The sequence below is a fragment of the Stegostoma tigrinum genome, chromosome 40 (genome assembly GCF_030684315.1).
Source record: "Stegostoma tigrinum isolate sSteTig4 chromosome 40, sSteTig4.hap1, whole genome shotgun sequence".
In the NCBI taxonomy this organism is placed as follows: Eukaryota; Metazoa; Chordata; class Chondrichthyes; order Orectolobiformes; family Stegostomatidae; genus Stegostoma; species Stegostoma tigrinum.
Genome location: NC_081393.1, coordinates 7835248 through 7856608, shown reverse-complemented (window position 1 = coordinate 7856608; position 21361 = coordinate 7835248). Strand labels below are relative to the sequence as shown.

General features: G+C 42.4%; 1 protein-coding gene across 5 annotated transcripts in view; it reads right to left on the bottom strand.

Moving 5' to 3' along the window:
• Positions 1–21361, bottom strand: part of LOC125448094 (netrin receptor UNC5D-like) — a 487552-nt gene that overhangs the window by 71827 nt on the left and 394364 nt on the right. For 4 of the 5 annotated variants that reach the window (XM_048523119.2, XM_048523121.2, XM_059641110.1 and 1 more), the window contains 4 exons: positions 15186–15350; positions 11872–11904; positions 7932–8117; positions 3584–3958 (listed from right to left, as the gene is read on the bottom strand). In XM_048523119.2, the coding sequence (XP_048379076.2) occupies positions 3584–3958; positions 7932–8117; positions 11872–11904; positions 15186–15350 (759 nt within the window). The remainder of the gene's footprint in view (positions 1–3583; positions 3959–7931; positions 8118–11871; positions 11905–15185; positions 15351–21361) is intronic. The other variant, XM_048523123.2, reaches the window with a different exon arrangement.

The window sequence follows — 21361 nt, the reverse complement described above, 5'->3', positions numbered from 1 at the left end:
TGAGCAAAACAGGCAGAATTCTGAGTACTCTGAGCAAATCCTATGACTTGAACTCTCCCACCTGAACTTCTAGAAAGGCAGTTCAGCTTCTCAACAGCAATAGGTCAGAACTAAGTGAGTGATTAAACAATGAATCATGCAGCGTCATGGTGAGTGAACCAAACTGTTTGGGAATCTTATGTGAGTCTCTGGGACTACAGCATGAAAATGTATGTCGTACACACAGGTGTAAGTATGGACTTTGACAGTTTAGCAAGCCAACAATAACTCATATTCATAAAATGCCTTTGACATGGTGAAATATCCAAACACACTTCACAGGAGCATTAAGAAAATTACATGGGTCAAGAGCCACATTATTATTGTAGCATTCATTCAAAGGGCGTCACTGGCCATGCCAGCATTCACTACCCATCCCTAATTGCCCAGAGGGCAGTTCAGAGTCAACCATATTGCTGTGAGTCTGGAGTCACTTGTAGGTCAGACCAGGTAAGGATGGCAGTCTCCTTCCCGAAGGGACAGTAGATTGACTGGCAGGGAGTTTGGTCATAAAGGAAAGAGAGGCAATGACAGGGCTAGAGATGGAATTCGCAAAACTTCTGGCCTTAGAGCAAGGTACAGTTGCCAATGATATAGCTATTCAAGTTGAGGAGAAGCAAGAGCAGTAATGCAGATTTCTAAGTGGGTGTTACAACCAGATTTGTTTACAGAGAGGGAGGGAGAGTCAAGGTAATGGAGGAATATGAAAACATGTGAAAATTTAAGATTGAGATCTTGTTTGACAGGGAGTCACTGTACGGTAGGTCAGTGGGTGCATCCCTTAACTTGTTGACAAGACATTGTCTTTAAATCTTTTGTGTGAGAGAAACAGTGTGGCCAACAGATTGCGGATGTAAACAAACACAGTGCCTGCCCTTGGACACGATGCTGATTTCTGTGAGAAGCATTCTAAAATGCATTCTTTAAGAGCGCAACTCACTTCTTTCTTTTCCAATTATAGCTGTACAGACTATTTGTTAACTACAGGAAGCAAATCATTTACCATCTATGTACTTATGAAGAACCATATGCCACAGCATAAAAGCTAATGCAGCCACAACAATGTGGCTGTTAACTGTTGCAGCAGATTTCACAATATTTATTGTGGTAGGAATATAAATCCTTTAGGAACAATAAAAGGTAGTTCGGCTGAACAAGTCCATCTGTGCCTGATAGATTAACCCACACCCAGGCTCGCAATCTCATCCTATCTCTCACATGTTTCTCGCACAAGCAATATAACAAATTACTTACTGAACACAACCTTCTGCCGTGGTCAATTTTAATACCAGCCATCCAGCAGGGTGGGAGGGAGAAGAGGTTAAAATGGTCCTTCATTGCTTCCCACAGGATTCCTCAAACCTTTGCAATCAGTGCTTTTTCTCCGCCTTCATTCTTTTACTTATATGTTTACATTATTTCAGTGGCACTGACAAGGTCAGCATGTTATTGCTTACCCCTAACTGCCCAAAGCATCTGATAGCTGACAAGACAGTAAGAACTGCCAATGCTGGAGTCTCAGATAACACAGTGTGGAGCTGGAGGAACACAGCAGGCCAGGCAGCATCAGAGGAACAGGAAAGCTGACGTTTCAGGTCGTCTGAAGAAAGGTCCCGACCCAAAATGTCAGCTTGCCTGCTCCTCTGATACTTCCTGGCCTGTTGTGCTCCTCCAGCTCCACACTGAGTTATCTTATAGCTGATGAAACACTTGTCAAAAATGCAGTCACTGCTGTAGTGGAGGAAATGCAGCAGCCAGTTTGTGCACAGCAAAGTCCCAGAAACAACAGTGTGACTGTGGTCAGGTTGTTCAATTTAATGTGATTCCAACAACACTCAAGAAGTTTGACACATCCAGCACAAAACAGCCCGCTTGATTGGCACCACATCCACGCTCCACTATCAACACTCAGTAGCTGCAGTGTGTATGTAAACATTGCACTGTAGACATTCACCAAAGATTCTTGGACAGCACCTTCCAAACCCACGACCACTTCCATCAAAAAGGACAAGAGAAGCAGATAAATGGAAACACCATTACTTTCAAATTCCCCTTCTAGCCACTCAGGCTTGAAAATACATCGCCGTCCCTTCACCATCACTGGGTCAGTCATGGAATTCCTTTGTAATGTCACTGGGTGTCAAGCAACAGCAGTGGTTCAATAAGGCAATTTGCCATCAACTTCTCAAAGGCAACTAGTGGTAGGCAATAAATTCTGGCCAGTCAGTGACATCCAAAGAATTTTAAAAAATGAGGCTGGTGAGCGAAAGATGTTGATCAGGAAAATGGAACCGACTTGCTATTCTTCTTGGAAATAATCCCATGGGACCTTTTACTTCCACTCAACAGACCAGAAGAAGCTTTGAATTACTGTTTCATTCAAAAGATAACACCTCTGACATTGTTTAACCCAATCAGTTGTGCACTAGAATGTCAATACGTTACGTTCCTGGGGAGAAAATGATCAACTGCGTTTTTTTAAAAAGGTTCTCTAATGGGTCAAAATGCCCAGGGCTGGTGTTCAGTCCTCACAAGGAAACATCTGGCCTTCCTATTCTGGGATTTCAAATCTCTTTCGGTAAATTTCATGGACATTAATAACACTACTTCAGTGGAGTTAATGTGGTTCAGCAAGAAATACTCTTCCACTGGATATGAGTTCTTTGCTCACATTGTACTCCAGGATATGTTGGTCTTGGAAAGAATATCATTTCATGATTCAAATAAATTGACAATCAGCCTTCTGATCTTTCTAACACCTCCCCATATTCCACAAAGTGGGAAAAATGTACATGAAGATATGAAACAAACAATCAAGGGTGGAGGTGTACAGCTGGGCTTAGTTGGCAGTATTGAGTCATAGGGATGTACAGAATAGAAACAGACCCTTCATCCAACTTGTCCATGACGACCAGATGTTCTGAATTAGTCCAGTCCCATTTGCCAGTATTTGACCCACATCTCTTTTAACCCTTCCTATTCATACAATCGCCTTTCACATGTCGTAATCATATGAGTCTACACCATGTCCTTCAGCAGATCATGCCCACCCCTTGCGTGAAAAAATTGCCCCTAATATACCTTTTAAATCTTTCCCCTCTCACCTAAAACTTATGCCCTCTCATTTTGGACTCTGCCACGCTGGCAAAAGACCCTGGCTATTCACCCTATCCATGCCCTTCACGATTTTATAAACTTCTGGAAGGTCACCCCTCATCCTCTGACCCTCCAGGGAAAACTGACTTTGAGTTATTTCAAGTGCCATATCAGAACTTAGCACATAATGTCAGCTTCACAGCAAATAATGTTCTTTCAATGAGAGTTCTTGGTGAGCTCCTTAGCATGTATCGTATTGTGAAACTGCTGGTTATGTGTGAACCCCTTTCAGACAAGGGTCAATCTTAAATCCAAACTTACATCTTTCCAAGTAAGGAACTGAACTTTAGGTTATGACAGAGCAGCAAGTCAAAAAAAGTTTCACTCAATTGTCTGAATTAAAGTAAAAGCTATTGAGAAACAAGGCTACAAATCCTTGACTCCATACCTGTCGTTGGTCCCTCCAAGCATCCACCCAGACACCCAAATATACCAGAAGTTCTGTTTTCAGCCTGGGTAATTGCAGCAGGGAGATGCTGAGAACCTGATGCATTGCTTCTTGCATGTACTTTGTCAACATTTCTGCTATTGCGAGGGTAAGTCCGGGATGATAACCTTCCATGATATTCTACTCCATCTGCAACTCCAAGTGAAACCATTAAAGAACTTTGTACTTTAACTTTGATCCCTGGTAGAGAGTCAAAGAGCGGTGACTGAGTCATGAGTTCTTTGTTCACAGGGTCCTGGAAGCAGATTGGTCCACTGTATGTCCTGCTCACTGTCAGGTCAGGCTGCATTGATGGATTCAGAAGCAGAGAATTGCCTTGAAAAATGAGACAGAAAAGATTATTAATCCCAATATGGTGTACTTCTGAAGCGTTTATACCTGTATAAATGCAGACTTCTGCTGTACCTTCTAGCAAAGAGCCAAGTGGATAAGTGCTTCTCTTTACAAATATTCAGTTAAAAAGACAGGAAAGACTCAGATTTCTTCCTAACTTTGAGCTACATTAGTTCAACAGGCTAGGTGCTGCAATGCCTTTTCCCCTGGTTGAAGGACTAGGAAATAACAGTATCAGGATAATGGGTTGACTGTTTAGGACTGAGATGACACAAAATACTTGATAGTACAATTTTGAAAGCCTTGATCCCCAAAGGGCTGGGTGCACTCTGGTCGGAAACTTCTGTCCTTCCCTATGGCCAGTTTGAAAGCTGCTGGGCATTTGATCAGGAAAGAGGTCTTGGAAAGATGACTCCGCCACTTACTTACCTCCTCCTCGATGAGGTCTGTTGTGGAAAGGCTAATGGAAGTCATAGTGATTGCCACAAGGTCAGCCCAGGTGGACCTCAGAGGCTCCAAGTTCCCTGACTGGGGCTATTGATCAGGTCCAATCAGGGACCCCCAGCTGACAGAGAGAAACAGGAATGCGATCGGTGTCAAGGGCTCTCCATGTTTAAATAAAGCATGGCTTGGTGACAGTATATCGGCTTCTGTGGAAGTATTTCAGAGGTTATGGGTGTGAATGGAGCCGAGGTGGTGGGGGGGGGGGGGGGGGAAGGTTCCCTCATTTAAAGTCAACCATTGCTCGTATAAAGGAGACTGCATTGGTAAGGGGTGGGGGCTCCAGATGGAAACATCATATGCTCTAAATCTGTTCCTTGTCATTAAGGCAACACGGTGACATAGTGGTTAGCACTGCTGTCTCACAGTGCCAGGGACCCGGATTTGATTCCAGAATTTGCTGGCTGTCTGTGTGGACTTCGCACATTCTACCCACGTCTGCATGGGCTTCTGCTGTGTGTTCCACTTTCCCCCCATAATCCAAAGATATGTGGACTTAGGTGGATTAGCCACAGTAAATGTGGGGTGGTGGGATGGTTGTAAGATAGTTGGTGCAGACTCTATGGGCCGAATGGCCTCTGCCTGCACTTGCGGGATTCTAGTTCTTGGGCTGGTATAGACAGTCTGTTGATGCATCATATTGGCCTCAAAATCACCGCAGGAAAATAAATCAACAGGGTTCAGGTCTCTGGCGACCGCAGGTTTAGGTGTCAGGCGGGAAAAGTGGTTGGGCTTCATGCTTAATGGCTTTGGTAGCTAGAAGGTCAATAGCATTTATATAACTGACCCCTGAGCAGGTTACTGCTTTGAGCAGGTGCCACAGGAAATAAGACATCAAAACCCACCAGACAGTTATCGGCAGTCCAACGTCAGTGATACAGAAATATAAGCAGGAAGTGCTGGAGAAACTCATTAGGGTCGGCAGTGTCTGTGAAACAGAAATCCGAGTTAGCGCTTTCAGTCCCACAACTCTTCTTCAGTGCTCAATGGTCCAGGGTGATTGTTTCCTTCAAAGAAGATGTGTTATGGACCAAACCAAACCTCTTCAAAATATATGAAGAAAATAGCCAGGACCCTAACTTTTTCTCATTTTTAAGGCAAATGTCAGGTATTGCATTTCAGATGCAATTCAATTTGTCAAACTATCAGTCTTGAAGCAGAGTGCACATTATTCATACAATTTTGTTCATATACAACAAAATAAAGAATTGGAATAACATAACTGTTCCAGTGCAGTAATATCCCATAAACACACCCTTGGCAAAGGCAAATTCAGTAAAACAGATGCAATTCGAGCAGCAGGAAGTGAACACCTTGCTTTTTGCTGTAACAGAGAGCGTTAAAACAGTTTCCAGATGCAGCTTCAAGACTCCAGCTGCAACTGCTACTGAAAGCTGAAACTAAAGAGAAATCTTAGTTCTGTGGGAGCCTGACCCCTCCCATTCAGGCTGCTTTTATTTTTCCAAATTTCAGAAAAGCACCCAGGCCTCCTAAGCTGTTTACTTCATTCATTTTAGATTAGACTGCTTTCCACCTCTGTCTCAACCTTTCTTCATTAAAAAAAGGACAAAATATCATCACAGGTGGTACACTAGATCAGAAATACTCCCATAAATGAACTTCAGAACATGTTATTAGGGCTTCCAAACAAACAATTTATAATAAATCAATCAATACAAAGTAGGTCCTAGCGAATGACAATGACCCAGTGTTTTCATAAAATTGAATCTGATTACATTGTGGTTATGTGGGTGTATTAATCAGCTGTGTGCAGAGCAGACAGAACATTTTGTCAATGACAATAACTGTTGAATAAAGTGCTTTCAAATGATTCAGTTTATCTGTCTATTCTAGTGGGGAAGGCTTTTTGTCCAAGTGTACTCGTATGCAATTATAATAGCAATTACAATGATTCAAACAGAAAATTACTGTTCTGAACTTATTAGGTCTACTTCCTTTAAGAATCTGCTTCTCCCACAGTAAGGGGCATTCCATTAATCTCCATGGAACAATAGTCCACAAAATGACAATGACCTTTATTATACTCACTTCTGCGTCAAGTTTAAAGTCATTTCACGTTTCGCACACTCAGACAGCAGATTAACAGGGTCTGTTGTTACCTTTGTGAATGCTAAACTGGAGAGTCTAAGTGGGTCAAGTGCACATTATCCAGGGAACTATGCCAAAGCCTCCTTGTCCTAAGCTGGCCTTGAGGAGCTGCGTGGAGATGACCTGAGGTGAATTAGCCATTGGATTGTTTTCCTTCCCTTCAGGGCTGTATACGGCACAAGGTCAATATCTTTCACCAACGATGCAAATGAGATGCAGAAATCACTGACTCACATGCAACCATATCAGCAGGGTGCAATTACAACAGAAATATTATGGCATAGAGAATTTATAGCCTTATAAGTGGCACTGTGAAACAGATTTTCCTTGGTTCCTTTTGCATTAGCAAAATATCACTGATAACACTCAATGCACAGATGGCACGGTGGCTCAGTGGTTAGCACAGTTGCCTCATAGTGCCAGGGACCTGGGTTTGACACCAGCTTCCAGTGACTGTGTGGAGTTTGCACATTCTCTGCGTGGGTTTCCTTTGGGTGTTCCAGTTTCCTCCCACAGTCCAAAGATGTGCTGGTTAGGTGGATTGCCCATGGGAAATGTAGGGTTACAAGGATGGGGTTGATGTGGTTGGGATGCTATTCAGAGGGTAGCTGTGGACTTGATGGGCCGAAGGACATTCTCCTGCACAGTAGGGATTCTGTGATTCTAACACCAATTGATACTTCTGATAATTACATAAATGTGGAATTTAGTGTTCTTTTGCTGCTGGGCCAAATGAACATACAAGATGCTGGGTTTATGCATCTCCCATGAGGTTACAAATTTGCCACAGTCCTGTGATGACAAGAATACCACCCAGTTGGAAATGTGTACTTCATGAGGAAGCCACTCAATTTTATATCTGTGGATTGAAATTTTGGACTCCTTTCCTGACAGCACCGTGGGTGTCCTGACCCAAATGAAGTCCAGTCCTTCAACAAGGCAGATCACATTCTCATGGGCAATTACAGATGGGCAACTAACACTGGGCATGCCAGTGATACACTCTATCCCACAAACAAATATTTAAAAAAAGGGCCTGCAGACTAACCATCAACTTTCCTACATCTAAAGCAACCCATTCTCCGAAAGTCCTTTTGATCTTTTCACTATTCAGTTTATCATTTCACAAGACATAGCAACTGTTTGTGATGTGAAAAACTCACAAGCATCAAGCCTCTTCCTTCCAAAGCAAGTCTTGGTAGACTATCCCCCGATCCTTCTGTCTCATTTGAGCAATGAAAACGTCGATTCAACTGGTCATCCATTCTCACCCTGTTCACAAACCACTCAAAAGAACCACTCTGCAACAATTAACTTGAAGTAATGTAAGGAAGCAAATACTAACCCTGTCTGGCAGTCTTGAAATTGAAAGACTGAAAGCCACCGGCAAGAGCTGAAGAGTCAATAACATCGACACCGTATTCACTTTGACTTCTTCGGTATAACGTGATGCCCACCACAAGAACCGCAACGGCTATCACTGCTGCACCAAGGCCAGAGTATAAAGCCACATCGCTGTTGGTTTCAATACCTACAGGAGTCAAATATATTAGATGCAACTCTGCAGATCCTTCTTCTCTTCAGCTAACGTTTGCAGTGGTGACAGCTGGAATCGACTATTTCTGTGTGCATCAAGTCACAATTTTACACTCATTCTGTATCACAGATAAATATTACCTACACAGAGGTGAAAAAGTCTGTGCAATGTCCGCCAACCAGATATATTTTTCACAGAAATGAACTTTGATCAAAAGGTGAATAGATTTTGACTTGACAGTACTATAGATCCAGACTAATGTTCCTCGAACAACCGACCTTTAGCGGTGGGATCTTGCTTTGCACAGACCACTGACTCATTAAGCAGCAGCAGGCATGGAACCTCAACATACCTGATTATATGTGAACTGCTCATCTGTACGAGTGGCGAAAGAACCGCAAGATATGGTTTTCCTAACTTACAACACTGGAATCAGATGCGATATGATGTGAAAGATGTGCAAAAAGAAATTTGGCATCAGCACCTGGAAATGGAATGCCAATGGCATTCAATGCCCAATGCAATTCTGTAAAGGTGAACACATTTTGACTTCCTGCCTGCCCATCCACATATTACTCTTTGGTTAACTGACAGTTTGATTTCAGTCACAGTTGGATGAACAAACATTCTGTCGTAATGAATATGCTCATAACACCTAATGATTATTTCACTTAAGCCACCTGAAGACAATTAACCAGTTGCAGCTGTTTTAAAAAAAAGCCAATCCATTTTGCAAACTATTAAGAACAAGATTCATTCAATTACATCAGCTCTCTGAAACAAATTGGTTTCTTTTTCTGGAGCCCAATTAGTTCAAAATATTTAATTTCTTCAGTGAATTCCTTTCTCATGTCCAAAGATCACGGGGTTGCATTTCGAAATACTCACAACAATATTTCGGAAAAGAACCCCACATTTCTCATAAGAGTACAAGACTGCAGACAGAAATGGCTGTCAATGCCTTTCTTTTACATTGCATCCAGAACACAGCACCTGCAACAGTTCAGCACTCCTTGAATACTGCACTGTCAATGCTGGCCTCAAATGTATGCTCAAGAGCCGGAGTGGGACTTGAACTGACAAACTCTGACTCAGAGGCTAAACTCTGTGTTACAGGTGTCAAAGTAAAACCAGAAAAAAAACAAATGACCACCCTCTGAAAGCATCTGATGAGGGGCTGGATGTTTCAAAAGCTCATTAGTTTAGATGCTGCCAATTAAACATGTTTAGTGACCTCCAAAAATGACTAGGCAGCTAAATAAGTTAAATCTAACTTCTATTACATAACATTCTTGGCATTACTTTCTGGAAGAGCTTCTGTAACTGTATCGGTATCAAAATGAAAAACATAAATTGGTGCTCTTTAAAATAACTTGATTACTAGACAGAAGAACAGCACTGGAGAACAATTCATTCCAGTTTCTTTGCAAGCATCCAGAAGGATGCCAGAGGAGGTGATGGCCTAGTGGTATTATCACTGGACTGTTAATTCAGAGGCCCAGCCAATGTTCTGGGGACCTGGGCTCGAATTCCACCACAGGGATGAATTTGAATTCAATAATATGTGGAATTAAGAATCTAATGAAGACCGTGTATCCATTGTTGATTTTTGGGAAGACCCATCTGGTGTACTAATGTCCTTTAGGGAAGGAGACTGCCATCCCTACCTGGTCTGGCCAACATGTGACTCCAGACCCACAGCAATGTGGTTGACTCTTAACTGCCCTCTGGACAATTAGGGATAGGCAATAAATGCTGCCCTAGCTAGCGATGCCTTCAGCAGGTGAATGAATAAAGAAAAATAAACAGTTCATTTGGTTATGCATGGGACAATGGCTAAAATGTTGCTTATCTTTCAGTTATCTCCACTTCATTGATGGGATCTCCCTAACACAATTTCTCTGCTTTTGAACGGGTCTTGTTAAACTATATCTCCAGCCAAGGCTTTAATCACCTGCACCATACATCTTCTACAATTGTAATGACAATGACTGGGCTTGATACACACTTACTCCTGTCAAGCATCTGGCAGCATTTTAGGTTTTGGAGATATCTGGCCAGCAAATTTAAACTCCACCTCAGACAATGAGACTCCCTAAATCAGAACAAGTGGAATACATTTTGTTCCCAATGTTTTCCCAACCTGAAAGTCTGAGCGAATAGTGGCGTGGACTGATATCCCCATCCAAAATGTCACCTTTCCTGCTCCTCTGATGATGCCTGACCTGCTGTGTTCTTCCAGCTTCACATTATATTGACTCTGACTCCAACACCTGCAGTTCTTGCCATCTCTGAGTGATACAAGGTCAAGGCAGGACAGGACAGTTTAGTAGAGACAGAAGGTCAGCCTGATTTCAGCAATCAGCTGACCAAGCATGAGAGGCCAAATTCTTGACTCCTCCTCTGAGTGTTCATGTTGTTAAGATATTTAAAAAAAAGCAAATAAAAAGTTTGTGCAATTTAGAACAAAAGCTCTGAGTTCCTGTCTTCTTAGCCTCATGCTCCTATTAAGAAAGTTAACCACTATATTCTTAGCAGGCTGTACAATACAGCTTACATGAAGCAGGGACATGAACAGCAGACGGAATAGGAAAACCGATAAGCACAACTCTTCCAAGGTAGCAGGCATGTCCAGAGGTTTCTGATTGAATTCTTCAATGAACACACTTAATCCCAGGTTTAAAACTGTGTGATTTCCATGCTTCAATGTTTAATGAATTCACCCTAGATCTTTTTTTCTTGCAGTTTGAATATCTGTGTTTAAATGGGTTATTTCCTCTCTTAAACAGGTATCTAATTCAATGTAAGGACATTGAACATTCATATGCTTACACTGCACAGAGTCATTTCTGGGGTTTAATTCCCAATTTTTGCCAGAAAGCAAGTGATTTCTATGGCCGCACTCATACGCACTGCATGATCAGGCTGTACATTTTACAAATTCAATCTCCTCATGCAAAGTTCTGAATGGTGGGAGCACACATGAGATGCTTGCGCTTGTTTGGTTAACTTTAATTTTAATGAGTAGGATGCCCTTTGGTGTGTGTTGACCTTCAAGGTTGAGTTTGGTAAAGACTGTTCTTGTTCACTTGTGGGTCTGAAAATATGAAGAATGCTTTGTGAAAATCAAAGTAGTCGAAACAAATGAACATATCTTGATTTAAAAGAATATTTTATGACGTTGGAGAATGGGGTGCCACACTTTAAAGATGTGGAAGCATCAGACTTAGCAACGGGTTAGCTGAAAAATCTAATGATTGACCTGTAAGACACAGGGGAATTCCCAAGCTTGAAGGTGGTGTACAGTAGAACTTATTAAAATATAAAACAGATATATGATCCATTGTATGCCACATCATATTATTGTAAAATTCTGGCAGATGTCTCCTTACATAAGAAGCGCAACACAATTTTTTTCTTGTTGTAGCTGATCCGTTGTATCAAAGGAATACTTGTGAATAAAGTCCAGGGATGCTGGGTCTTACTTACCTTAAAAGGAGGCTATTGGGAGAGGCTTCATAGAAATGTACTCTGAACAAAATGAAAACAATAAACTCAATCTGAGAGTTCATTGAAGGCGGTCCAAGATCAAAGGGTGCATTATCCTAAAATTGCCAGTGTGAGGCTGTTAAGATTATTTTTAAAAATTGAGTTAAAATGGGTTCACATGACCTCCCTCATCTGCAGTTACCTTATCAGGCAATATTATTTATAATAACTTGCAAAGTGAATAATTAGAAATACTTACTTTGAGGCTGTACTTCCTGCAGAGGTGTCTGGCCTGTTGAAACAACAGAACAAGCAAATAGTAAGAGTTCAAAATTTTTGTATGCAAATGTAATTTTTCATTTTAGTTTCTGGTTACACTTATTTTTTCTTGCAACATTTTGCCATCTGGGATGGGTCACGAGTGGAGTGCAGATGCTCTCTGTAGTTCCCAATGTCACAACGGATTGACCAGATTCATATTGCCCCTATGTCTTGCCCAGAAACTTTTAACGACAATCTGGCACACTCAACAAGGTGGATGTGCCAAGTGTCAGCCACACGGTGGTTTATAACTTGAGATCTTGCGACAAAGAGCGAGCCTTAACTACACTGCTGCCAATTCGCTTTGAGGCAAACAATTCTGACTGCTGACTTCAACAATGAGGGTACCTCCTTGTGAGCTCTGTTGCTGACAACAACCAAAAACAGAATGAGCAAACCTTTTGCAAATAAGGCAAAGGTGTAATTTTTGATTTTTAAAAATCAGCCTCTCCTTGCTGTTGTTCCATTGACAGCACCTATATCCATCTAGACCAGTGTCTAATTCTCTGTTCTATGATAAGGAATGTCTGGCTAGCAACCTGGCACATTTGCCTCAGGGCTTTCTTGCTGCCAGTGTGCACTATTACACAGTATTTCCAGCACAGAATGAGGCCATTCAGCCAAATAAGTCCAAAAAAAAAGTAATGGTCTACATTAGCCATAACCACACCATCCCCAGGAAATCCTTCTGCTCCCTTCCCTTTATTTGCTTATTTACTTCCCCTTAATTTCCATTGTGCTCATCTGTGTAACTTCTCCCTGTGGTCCTACGTTCCATGTCTGAACATTCTCAGGGATTTGTTTTATTCATTCATGGGAAGTGATCATTCCAGGCTAGACCAATATTTTTTGCCCATCACCAATGGCCCTGTGGTAGGTGGGGGTGAACTTCCTTGTTCAACCACTGAAGTCCTTGGGATATCTACAGTGCTGCTGGGGAGTTCTGGAGTGTTGCTGGAGCTGCACCCATTCAGGCAAGTGCAGAGTATTTAATCACATTCTCGATTTGTGGCTTGTAGATGAAAGGCAGACTGAGGGAAGTCAGGAGGTGAGTTGCTTCCCACCGAAGTCTTACTTTCTGACCTAGTCTGACAGGGAATCAGGATATTTTAAAGCTAAATAATCCCATAATCAACAGGTCAGATAGAAGCTCTGCATTCCTGCCTCATTCACTCTCATCAAATAAGTCTCTCCTGGAGTTTATCCATTTACCCATTCAACCAGGTTGCTTCTTTGAGTCCATGGATTTCCTCACAGTTCTTAATATTTCATAGCTTTGTGTCAACTGGATGTGTTGAAACCATGTATAACTGTTAATACAGACAAATGAAAGCAGTGGTACGAACACTTACCTTCAGCACATCCAGCTTTATACCTTCCTCCAAAAAGAACTGGTCACCACTACTCTCCATCTCCTGTCACTCACTCAGCTTTGCAGCCGTGTTATTTACTACCCTTTTTATTTCATGGGCAGCAACATGCTTGTTATATGAACTGCGTTTTGGAACTCCACATGCACCACACCAGGCTTTAGTCAACCCTCTCTGAGGCCTCAACAAACCCAACCATAATACCGCAACAGAAGTTACTTTTAATAAATCTGTCTGCCTTCCTCAATGGAGAAGTAATCATCCATGTGAGCATTACATTTTCTGCCCCAAATTATCACTTTTAAAAATGTTCCCACGATGAACGTTAAATTGACTGATTTGTAGCTGCTGGGCTTATCCTTTACACTCTGCTTTTGAACAACAGTTGCAATTCTCCAGCCTCTGGCATCACTATATATCGAGGGATGGCTGAAAAATGTTGGCCACTGCACCCATATTTTCCACCCTTATCTCCCTCTCTAATCTTGGATGCATTTCATCCAGCCCGATGACTTATCAACTTTGAGAACAGTTAACCCCCATCACACGTTCATTTATCAATATTTCATCAATCTAGGGTCTCAGATACCTCTTCTTTCACTGCGACTTTAGGAGCATCTTCATCCTTGGCCAAGACAGACATAAAATATTCATTTGTGTATCTCAGTCATGGCCTCAACCTCCACATCTTGGTCCTCTTTTTGGTCCTTAAGGAGCCCTAGCAGCTTTTTATGATCTTTTTACAAGTCAGATGGCTTTAAAAAAAGAACTGGGCACTACCTTTACATTAGTGATAATGGGAATTACTACCTTTAGGTTAACTTGGATGATAATGAAATGGGTAAAGATAGAAGAGGAAGAAGACACAGTAATAAAATATAAGGCGTTCAAACAATCTACAAAATCCTGAACAGCGCACAGATGATGATGAAAATGTTTGTAACTCAGAGCGTGCCGCCATCTGTTTTATCCGTATCTTCCTTGAAGAAGTGAAGAGCCTTTGAGGAAAGATTGGGGACACTTAGACTTTTCATGATATAAACTTATTGAATATATCATGTTCTGAAAATAAAAGTAAATCCAAACAATGCAGGTGTGAAGCACGTGATAATGAAAAACAGAAGTAGAAAGGGGAAGAACGGGAACAGGATTACTCAAAATTTAAAAATGTCTAGTGAAGAAAATACTCCTCTCCCTCTGTGTTGCCCAATCCCTACAGTGTGGAAGCCCATGATTTGGTCAATCAAGTCCACAACGACTCTCTGAAGAGCATCCCACCCAGACCCACCCCCAAAATCCTGCATTTCCCATGGCTAATCCATTTAACCTGCACACCTTTGGACCGTGGGAGGAAACCAGAGCACCCGGAGAAAAAACCCATTCAGGCAAGGGGAAAATGTGCAAACTCAACAACAACATTCACCTGAGGGTGGAATTGGAACCCAGGTCCTAGGCACTGGGAAGGTGGCAGTGCTAACCAATGGGCCACCACGCCACCCACTGTAAAGCAGTTCCCATCAAGGCCCATGGGAAAAAAGACAACCGATGGTTTATCAAGCAACAATTAAGGTGTAAAATTATTGGGAATTCTCATCGCGGAAGTGTTAGGAGCCCAACATAATCCAGCAAGGGATCTGCGTAACAGTGATGTCTCAGAAACATGAATTGGATCAAGGTGTGTCACAGCCCTTGAACACTGGAGCTTCCTGTTCTTTTTAACTGTGGGACTTGGCAACTCATTTCCTCAGAGTCATCTTTGATCCTGACATAACCCGTGTCTCTAAAACACCACAGCTGTGTTGCAAACAGTCACAAGAGGCTGGCCAAATCAGCAAACACAAGTGGGTTTTTGGTATCAGGTTGCTTCCGAGGCGCTACATACTTTGAATGCAGAGTCCCTCGGTGCAATTCTCTGACTCCTGGCTCAGCCCCTCGCAGAATTTTCCACCATACCTCGGTTCAGGAGCCACGCACGCACGGACTCTTTGGCGTTCACACTCCGAGGAGCAGGGGGACCACACGGTCCAGGCTTCCCAGGCACCATCCACTGCAATGAACGGAAAGGATAAGCAGAAACATGCTTTATTTTTCAGGAACCTCGCTTGCAGAAAGGTCAGTGAGATAGTACGGCCTCTTCTTTTGTGACACCATCGACACAGCAATTTTTACGACTGGTGACAGCTGTCTAGAAGTTGCTGTGGCCAGGCATTAATTCTCTCATCTGTTTGTTTTTCACAATTAGCCAAGTAAAACTGCAGCGGGCATGATCAAACATTAAAGATATTGGAGAAAGTGCAAAAGGCAATTGGAAGGATGAGGCAGACCCCAGGGGCGATTCCAGTCAGGAAAGATTGAAAAAGCAGCAGCTGTTTTCCCCATGGAAGAGATCCTGAGCGGTGACCTGACTGAGATCCTTGAGCGTATAAAAAAGTTCACAAGGGCAGATTCACAGTTTGACTTGTGGAGGAGACCAAAAGAAAAAGCTATAGATCTGTGATAGTGACTTGTAAATTCAACAAATAATTCACACGGAACTGTTTTTTTAACCCAGAGCATAGCTTGAATGTGGAATTTTTTACGGGCAAGACATAGGATCACAGAATCCCTGCAGTGTGGAAGCTGGCCAGTAGGCTTATTAAGTCCACACTGAACACTCTGAACAGCATCCCACCCAGACCCAGGACCCCGATATATTGCTGTAACCCTGCATTTCTCAATGCAATTCTACCTAGCCTATGCATCCCAGGACACTACAGGCAATTTAACATGGCCAATCAAGCTAACCTGCACATCTTTGGACTATGAGAGGTAACTGGTGCACCCGAAGAAGACCCACACAGACACGGGAAGAGTGCGCAAACTCCACATAGACAATCGCCTGAGGCTGGAACCAAACCTGGGTCTTTGGGGCTGTGTGGGAACAGTTCTAATCACTGTTATTCAGGCAAATAATGGAGATAACTTTTCTGGGAAGTTCAACGAGTACAGGTGGGCTTTGATGAACTGAGGTGAGTGAAGCTCAGATGAAGCACAAACGTTGGCATGGACCAGTCAGCTAAGTGTCCTATTGCTCTGCCATAAATTCTGTTCAAGTTAATGTGGTTAACTTGAAGGCCTGTTGAATCAATTGAGCCATAAATTACCATAGGCAAATCATTTGCTCCAAACATGATTTCTTTTTTTCATGATATATATTCTGCAAATATAAGAAGGGCTTTCATTGACACACGTTGGCACAAACATGTATACTTTGTGAAAATCTTTTCTAGACTTAACAATTCCAGATGCTGAGGAGCAGATATTGATGCGGTCTGTCAGATTTTTATAGGCATTAAAATTTGGAGGACAAAAGAAAAATCAGCAAGCTTTTTTCACACGAGTGATTCTATGCACCATACTCTACAAATATCAATGTTTATGAATGAGTGAATGTGCTCTATGCAGCATGCCCCAAAACAGGAACCTGTCAATATATGACAGAGGATATCTAAGCATAAGATACAGAGATAACAATTTGAGGGCAGGCTGTGAGGCAGGAAGGCTGGCAAAATGATGTGGTAGGAATATTGACAGACTGATCCCTGCTAAGTTGCCAACTGACATGTTTTCAAGTAGCCAAGTAAGGGCTGCTTTTGGCTACTGCAACTTTTGCCTAGGTCAGTGGGTCAGCTGCCACATACCATCTCAAACTGACATTGACAGATTTTAATAGGTCCGGGACTCAGGCTAGAATATGGACTTTCAATACAGGCTATGATGTGTGTGAATGGCAGAAAAGACTTGAGGAGCTAATTGGCCATTTAGCTTCCTCCTTTTCTTTTCGGCTTTGATTATGATGAGGACGAACATTGCAAATTCTCCTCATGGAAGAAAGTGCAGAGTGCTGACCGCTTCAGATTCTTGCTTCTGCATGGAATAAATCCAGACAACATGATTATATCTTGAATTAAAACTGAAATTCCTTAAAATTAGCGCACCTTTAGAGAGAAGATCTTTTCCCCAGCGTTTCAACAATAAATCTTGATTGCAAAAAGTGTTCCACTAATTCAATAACTTAACAGATGTGAGCTCCTCTCTGAATACGCTTTAAAGATTATGATCAAATGATTAACAAAGAGAGATTTAAGACAAAATATCTGGCACATTCGAACTGGCAAAGCTGGCTTTGATTCAACTCGTAAAAGGCTCAGCTGTTTTTTTTGCAAAGGGATCTTAATAAAATTAGAAATGGAGCTCACGCAGATGAGAAAGTCTGATTTGGGTCTTAACTAGTTGGGTGCTAATGACAGACTTCAGAACTGAACTCAGTGGAAAGAGCAAGCAGCAAAGGTCCATGTGCTTTTTAAAAAATTCATGAATTGAATGTGCACAGTGGTGGCAAGGTCAGCATTTATTATCCATCTTGCCTTAACCTTCAAATAGCTACTGAACCACGTTCTTAAAATCATGCTTGTTTCTTTCTTGTGAAAATGTAAGCAAAGCACGGCAGGTGGTGGAAATTTGAAGTAAAAGCCAGAAGTGCTGGTGACACTCAGCAGGTCTGGGAGCATCTGTGAAAAGAGAAACAGAGTTAATCTTTCCAACAGAATATGATTTCTTGGGAATTTGGTATTGTGCAGTTCTGAAGAAGAGTCATGAATGATCAGAGGTAACTCTGTTTTCCTCTCTCTGCAGATGCTGCTGGATCTACTGACTTTCACCAGCAGTTGAGGTTTTTATTCATCTTACTAGGTCATTGCAGAAGGCAGGTTTGGAGGACCTGAGTGAAGACAGCAGATTTCCTCTGCAAAAGGATGTGAGTGAACCAGTCGGGTCTTTAAAATAATCTGTGAGTTACTCAATCCACACTGCTGACACAAGCTTTTTACTCCAAGTATACTTAATTACTTGAATTTAAATTTTTATTTAAACTTCTATTTCTGGATTATTCGTCCAACAAAATATCCTCAGGGCCACTCACTGTCCCATTATTCTTTTAAACGTTTATCACTTGAAACAATAAACAATGAATACAAGAGCAGAGAAGTACTGCTGAGGCTGCATGAGACTCCGGTCAGACTAGACTCGGAATATTGTGAGCAGTTTTGAAAGGATGGACTGGTCTTGAAGAGGGTCCTGAGGAGGCTGACCAGAATGATCCTGGGTCAAAGGGCTTGTCATATGAGGATCAGTAGAAGACTTTGGGCCTGTACTCGATGGAGTTTAGAAAGATGACAGTGGGTCTCATTGAAACTTACAGAATACTGAGAGGGGCTAAAGTGGACATGTAGGAGATATCTTCACAAGTGGGAGAGGCCAGCACCTGAGGACACAGCCTCAGAGTGAAAGGATGACCCTTTTCAACTGAGATGAGGACAATTCCCTCAACCAGAGGGTGGTGATTCTGTGGAACTCATTGCCTCAGAGGGCTGTGGAGTCCAAATCATTGTGTGCATTTAAGACAGGGACACACGGGTTCTTGATTAGTAAGGGTTTCAAGGGTTACACAGAGAGAAGGCAGGAGAGTGGGGTTGAGAACTATATCTGCAATGATCAAATGGCAGAGCAAACTGGCTGGGCCAAACAGCCTGCATTTACACCTATACCTTCAGGTCTTAGGCATTTAGAGCTCCGTATACAAAGTCATACTTCAGTGTTCATTTGTAACTTCACTTCACTTTCCCTTTTTATATGTTTTACATTTATTATTGTGTTTCTCCCATGTGTATTTGAGAACCCATTCCTTTTCCGTCAATCTATGGCGAGTGAAAGAAAGTGTGGTGAGCAGTGCCTTTAGCATTGTTTGTGACTGTGTTTTCTTTTGATGATCTTATTTGAAGTAAACTTTCAAGAAAACACAGCAAACACTCTCAGTCTTACTGTAGTGGGAGAAAAGACATTGCAGTGCCATGTGGCAGGAGAAAGAGCATGGAACTTAACACATAGCTACCTAACAACAGAAAAGAGAGTGGCCTCCTTCATTATGGTGAGATTCAATGACACTGACCTTTCTTCAGCAGCAAGTGAGGAGCCGTTACCCACTTCCCATTAGCACTTCTTGATTAGCTGCAATTGCCTAGCAGCCAATGAAATTGCGTGATTGGGTCTGTGGCCAGAATTTTGTGTAGTGAGGGCAGCAATAGGGTGTTGGGGGAGTGGGGAGGTTTCAGGTGAAAATGGTGGGTAGATTTTGCTCTGGGATCCGGAGAAAGGGAAGAACACACAAGAAGCATGTGTGGTGGACAAACGTTCACTTTGACGGCACGTCCTCAGAAGTCACGGAGGTGCCTGGTTGCCAATAAAGAGGCACCATTATGGGAAACAATATTGTAGCCTCCAACCACCTTCCCTTCCAGGGAGTGGTTCAGTCGTCAATAATGGGCTCCTTGTTACAGAACAGAAAGGAAAGCCAAGTACAGCAAGCAGATTTCCCAGGAGTCTGTCTCAGGACAGGAATGAGAAACCAGGTAAACATTAACCATTAGTTCAATTTATTTAAAACACAGATAGCTCCAAAGTTACACAAACCCATTGAGTGAATGTATTTCTCCTAAGTCAAATAGCTCAAAATGTTCAACTTTCAGCAAATCAAAGCCTGAACTATAACTTCAAACCTTTCAGACTAAACACAGAGTTCAACATTTTCTTATTAGAACAAACTAACAAAAGAGAAGTACAGCACAGGAACAGGCCCTTTGGCCCTCCAAGCCTGTGCTGATTATCATGCACCGGCTAAACAAAAAAAAACCTTCTGCCCTTATTCAGTCCGTATCCCTCTATTTGCTCCCTATTCCTGTAACCATCCAGATACCTTTTGAATGTCGCCAACGTCTTGCTTCCACCACCTCCTTTGGAAGTGTATTCCAGGCTCCCATCACTCTCTGCATCAAAAACTTTCCTTGCACATCTCCTTTAAACTTTTGCCTACTCAGCTTGGACATAAGCCCCTTTGTAACTGAAGCTTCAACCCTGGGGAAAAGCTTCTGACTACCCACCCTATCTATGCCTCTCACAACTTTGTAGATCTCTATTTGGTCTCCTCTCAGCTGCCGTCTTTCCAATGAAAACAATCCTAGTCTTTTTAACCTTTCCTCATAGCCAATGTTGTTGAGACAACATCTCTGCACTCTCTTCAAAGCCTCCACGTCCTTCTGGTAGTATGGTGACCAAAACTGCACAAAGTATTCAAAATGCCGCCGAACAAGGGTTTTATATAGCTGCAACATGTTTTGTCAAATCTTGTACTCCATGCCCTGGCCGCTGAAGGCAAGCATGCCATATGCTTACTTAATCACTTTGGCACTTGTGTTGCCACTTTTAGGGAGCTTTGGACCTGCATGCCCAGATCCATCCGTATGTTAATGTCCCTAAGGGTTGTGCCATTAACAGTACAATTCACACCTAAATCTGATCCTCTAAACTGCATGACCTCACATTTGTCTGGATGAAACTCCATCTGCCATTTCTGTGCCGAAGTCACCAATCTACTTATATCCTTTCGCAGTCGTCAGCACAATCAGCAACTCCACCAATCTTTGTGTCATCTGCAAATTTATTAATCAGGACACCCACACCTTCCTCCAGATCATTTATATATACAACAAACAATCATAGAATCCCGACAGTGTGGAAACAGGCCCTTTGGCCCAACAAGTCCACACCAACCCTCTGAGCGCCCACCCAAACCCATCCCCCTAAAACACACCTAATGTACAAATCCCTGAACACAACTTAGCATGACCAATCCACTTAGCCTGCATATCTTTGGACTGTGGGAAGAAACCAGAGCACCCGAAGGAAACCCACGCAGACCCAGGGAGAATGTAAAAACTCCACACAGACAGTCGCTCAACGGTGGAATTGAACCCAGGTCCCCGACACTGAGAGTCCTCCCAACAGAGGACCTAAGGCTGATCCCTGTGGAAAACTGCTAGTTACTGGTCTCCAATCTGAAAAACACCCTTCCACCGCTAACCTCTGTCTTTTATGACCAAGCAAGTTTTGTACCCATCAATCCAGCCCACCACAAATCCCATATGATTTTAATTTTTGTACCAATCTGCTATGTGGGACTTTATC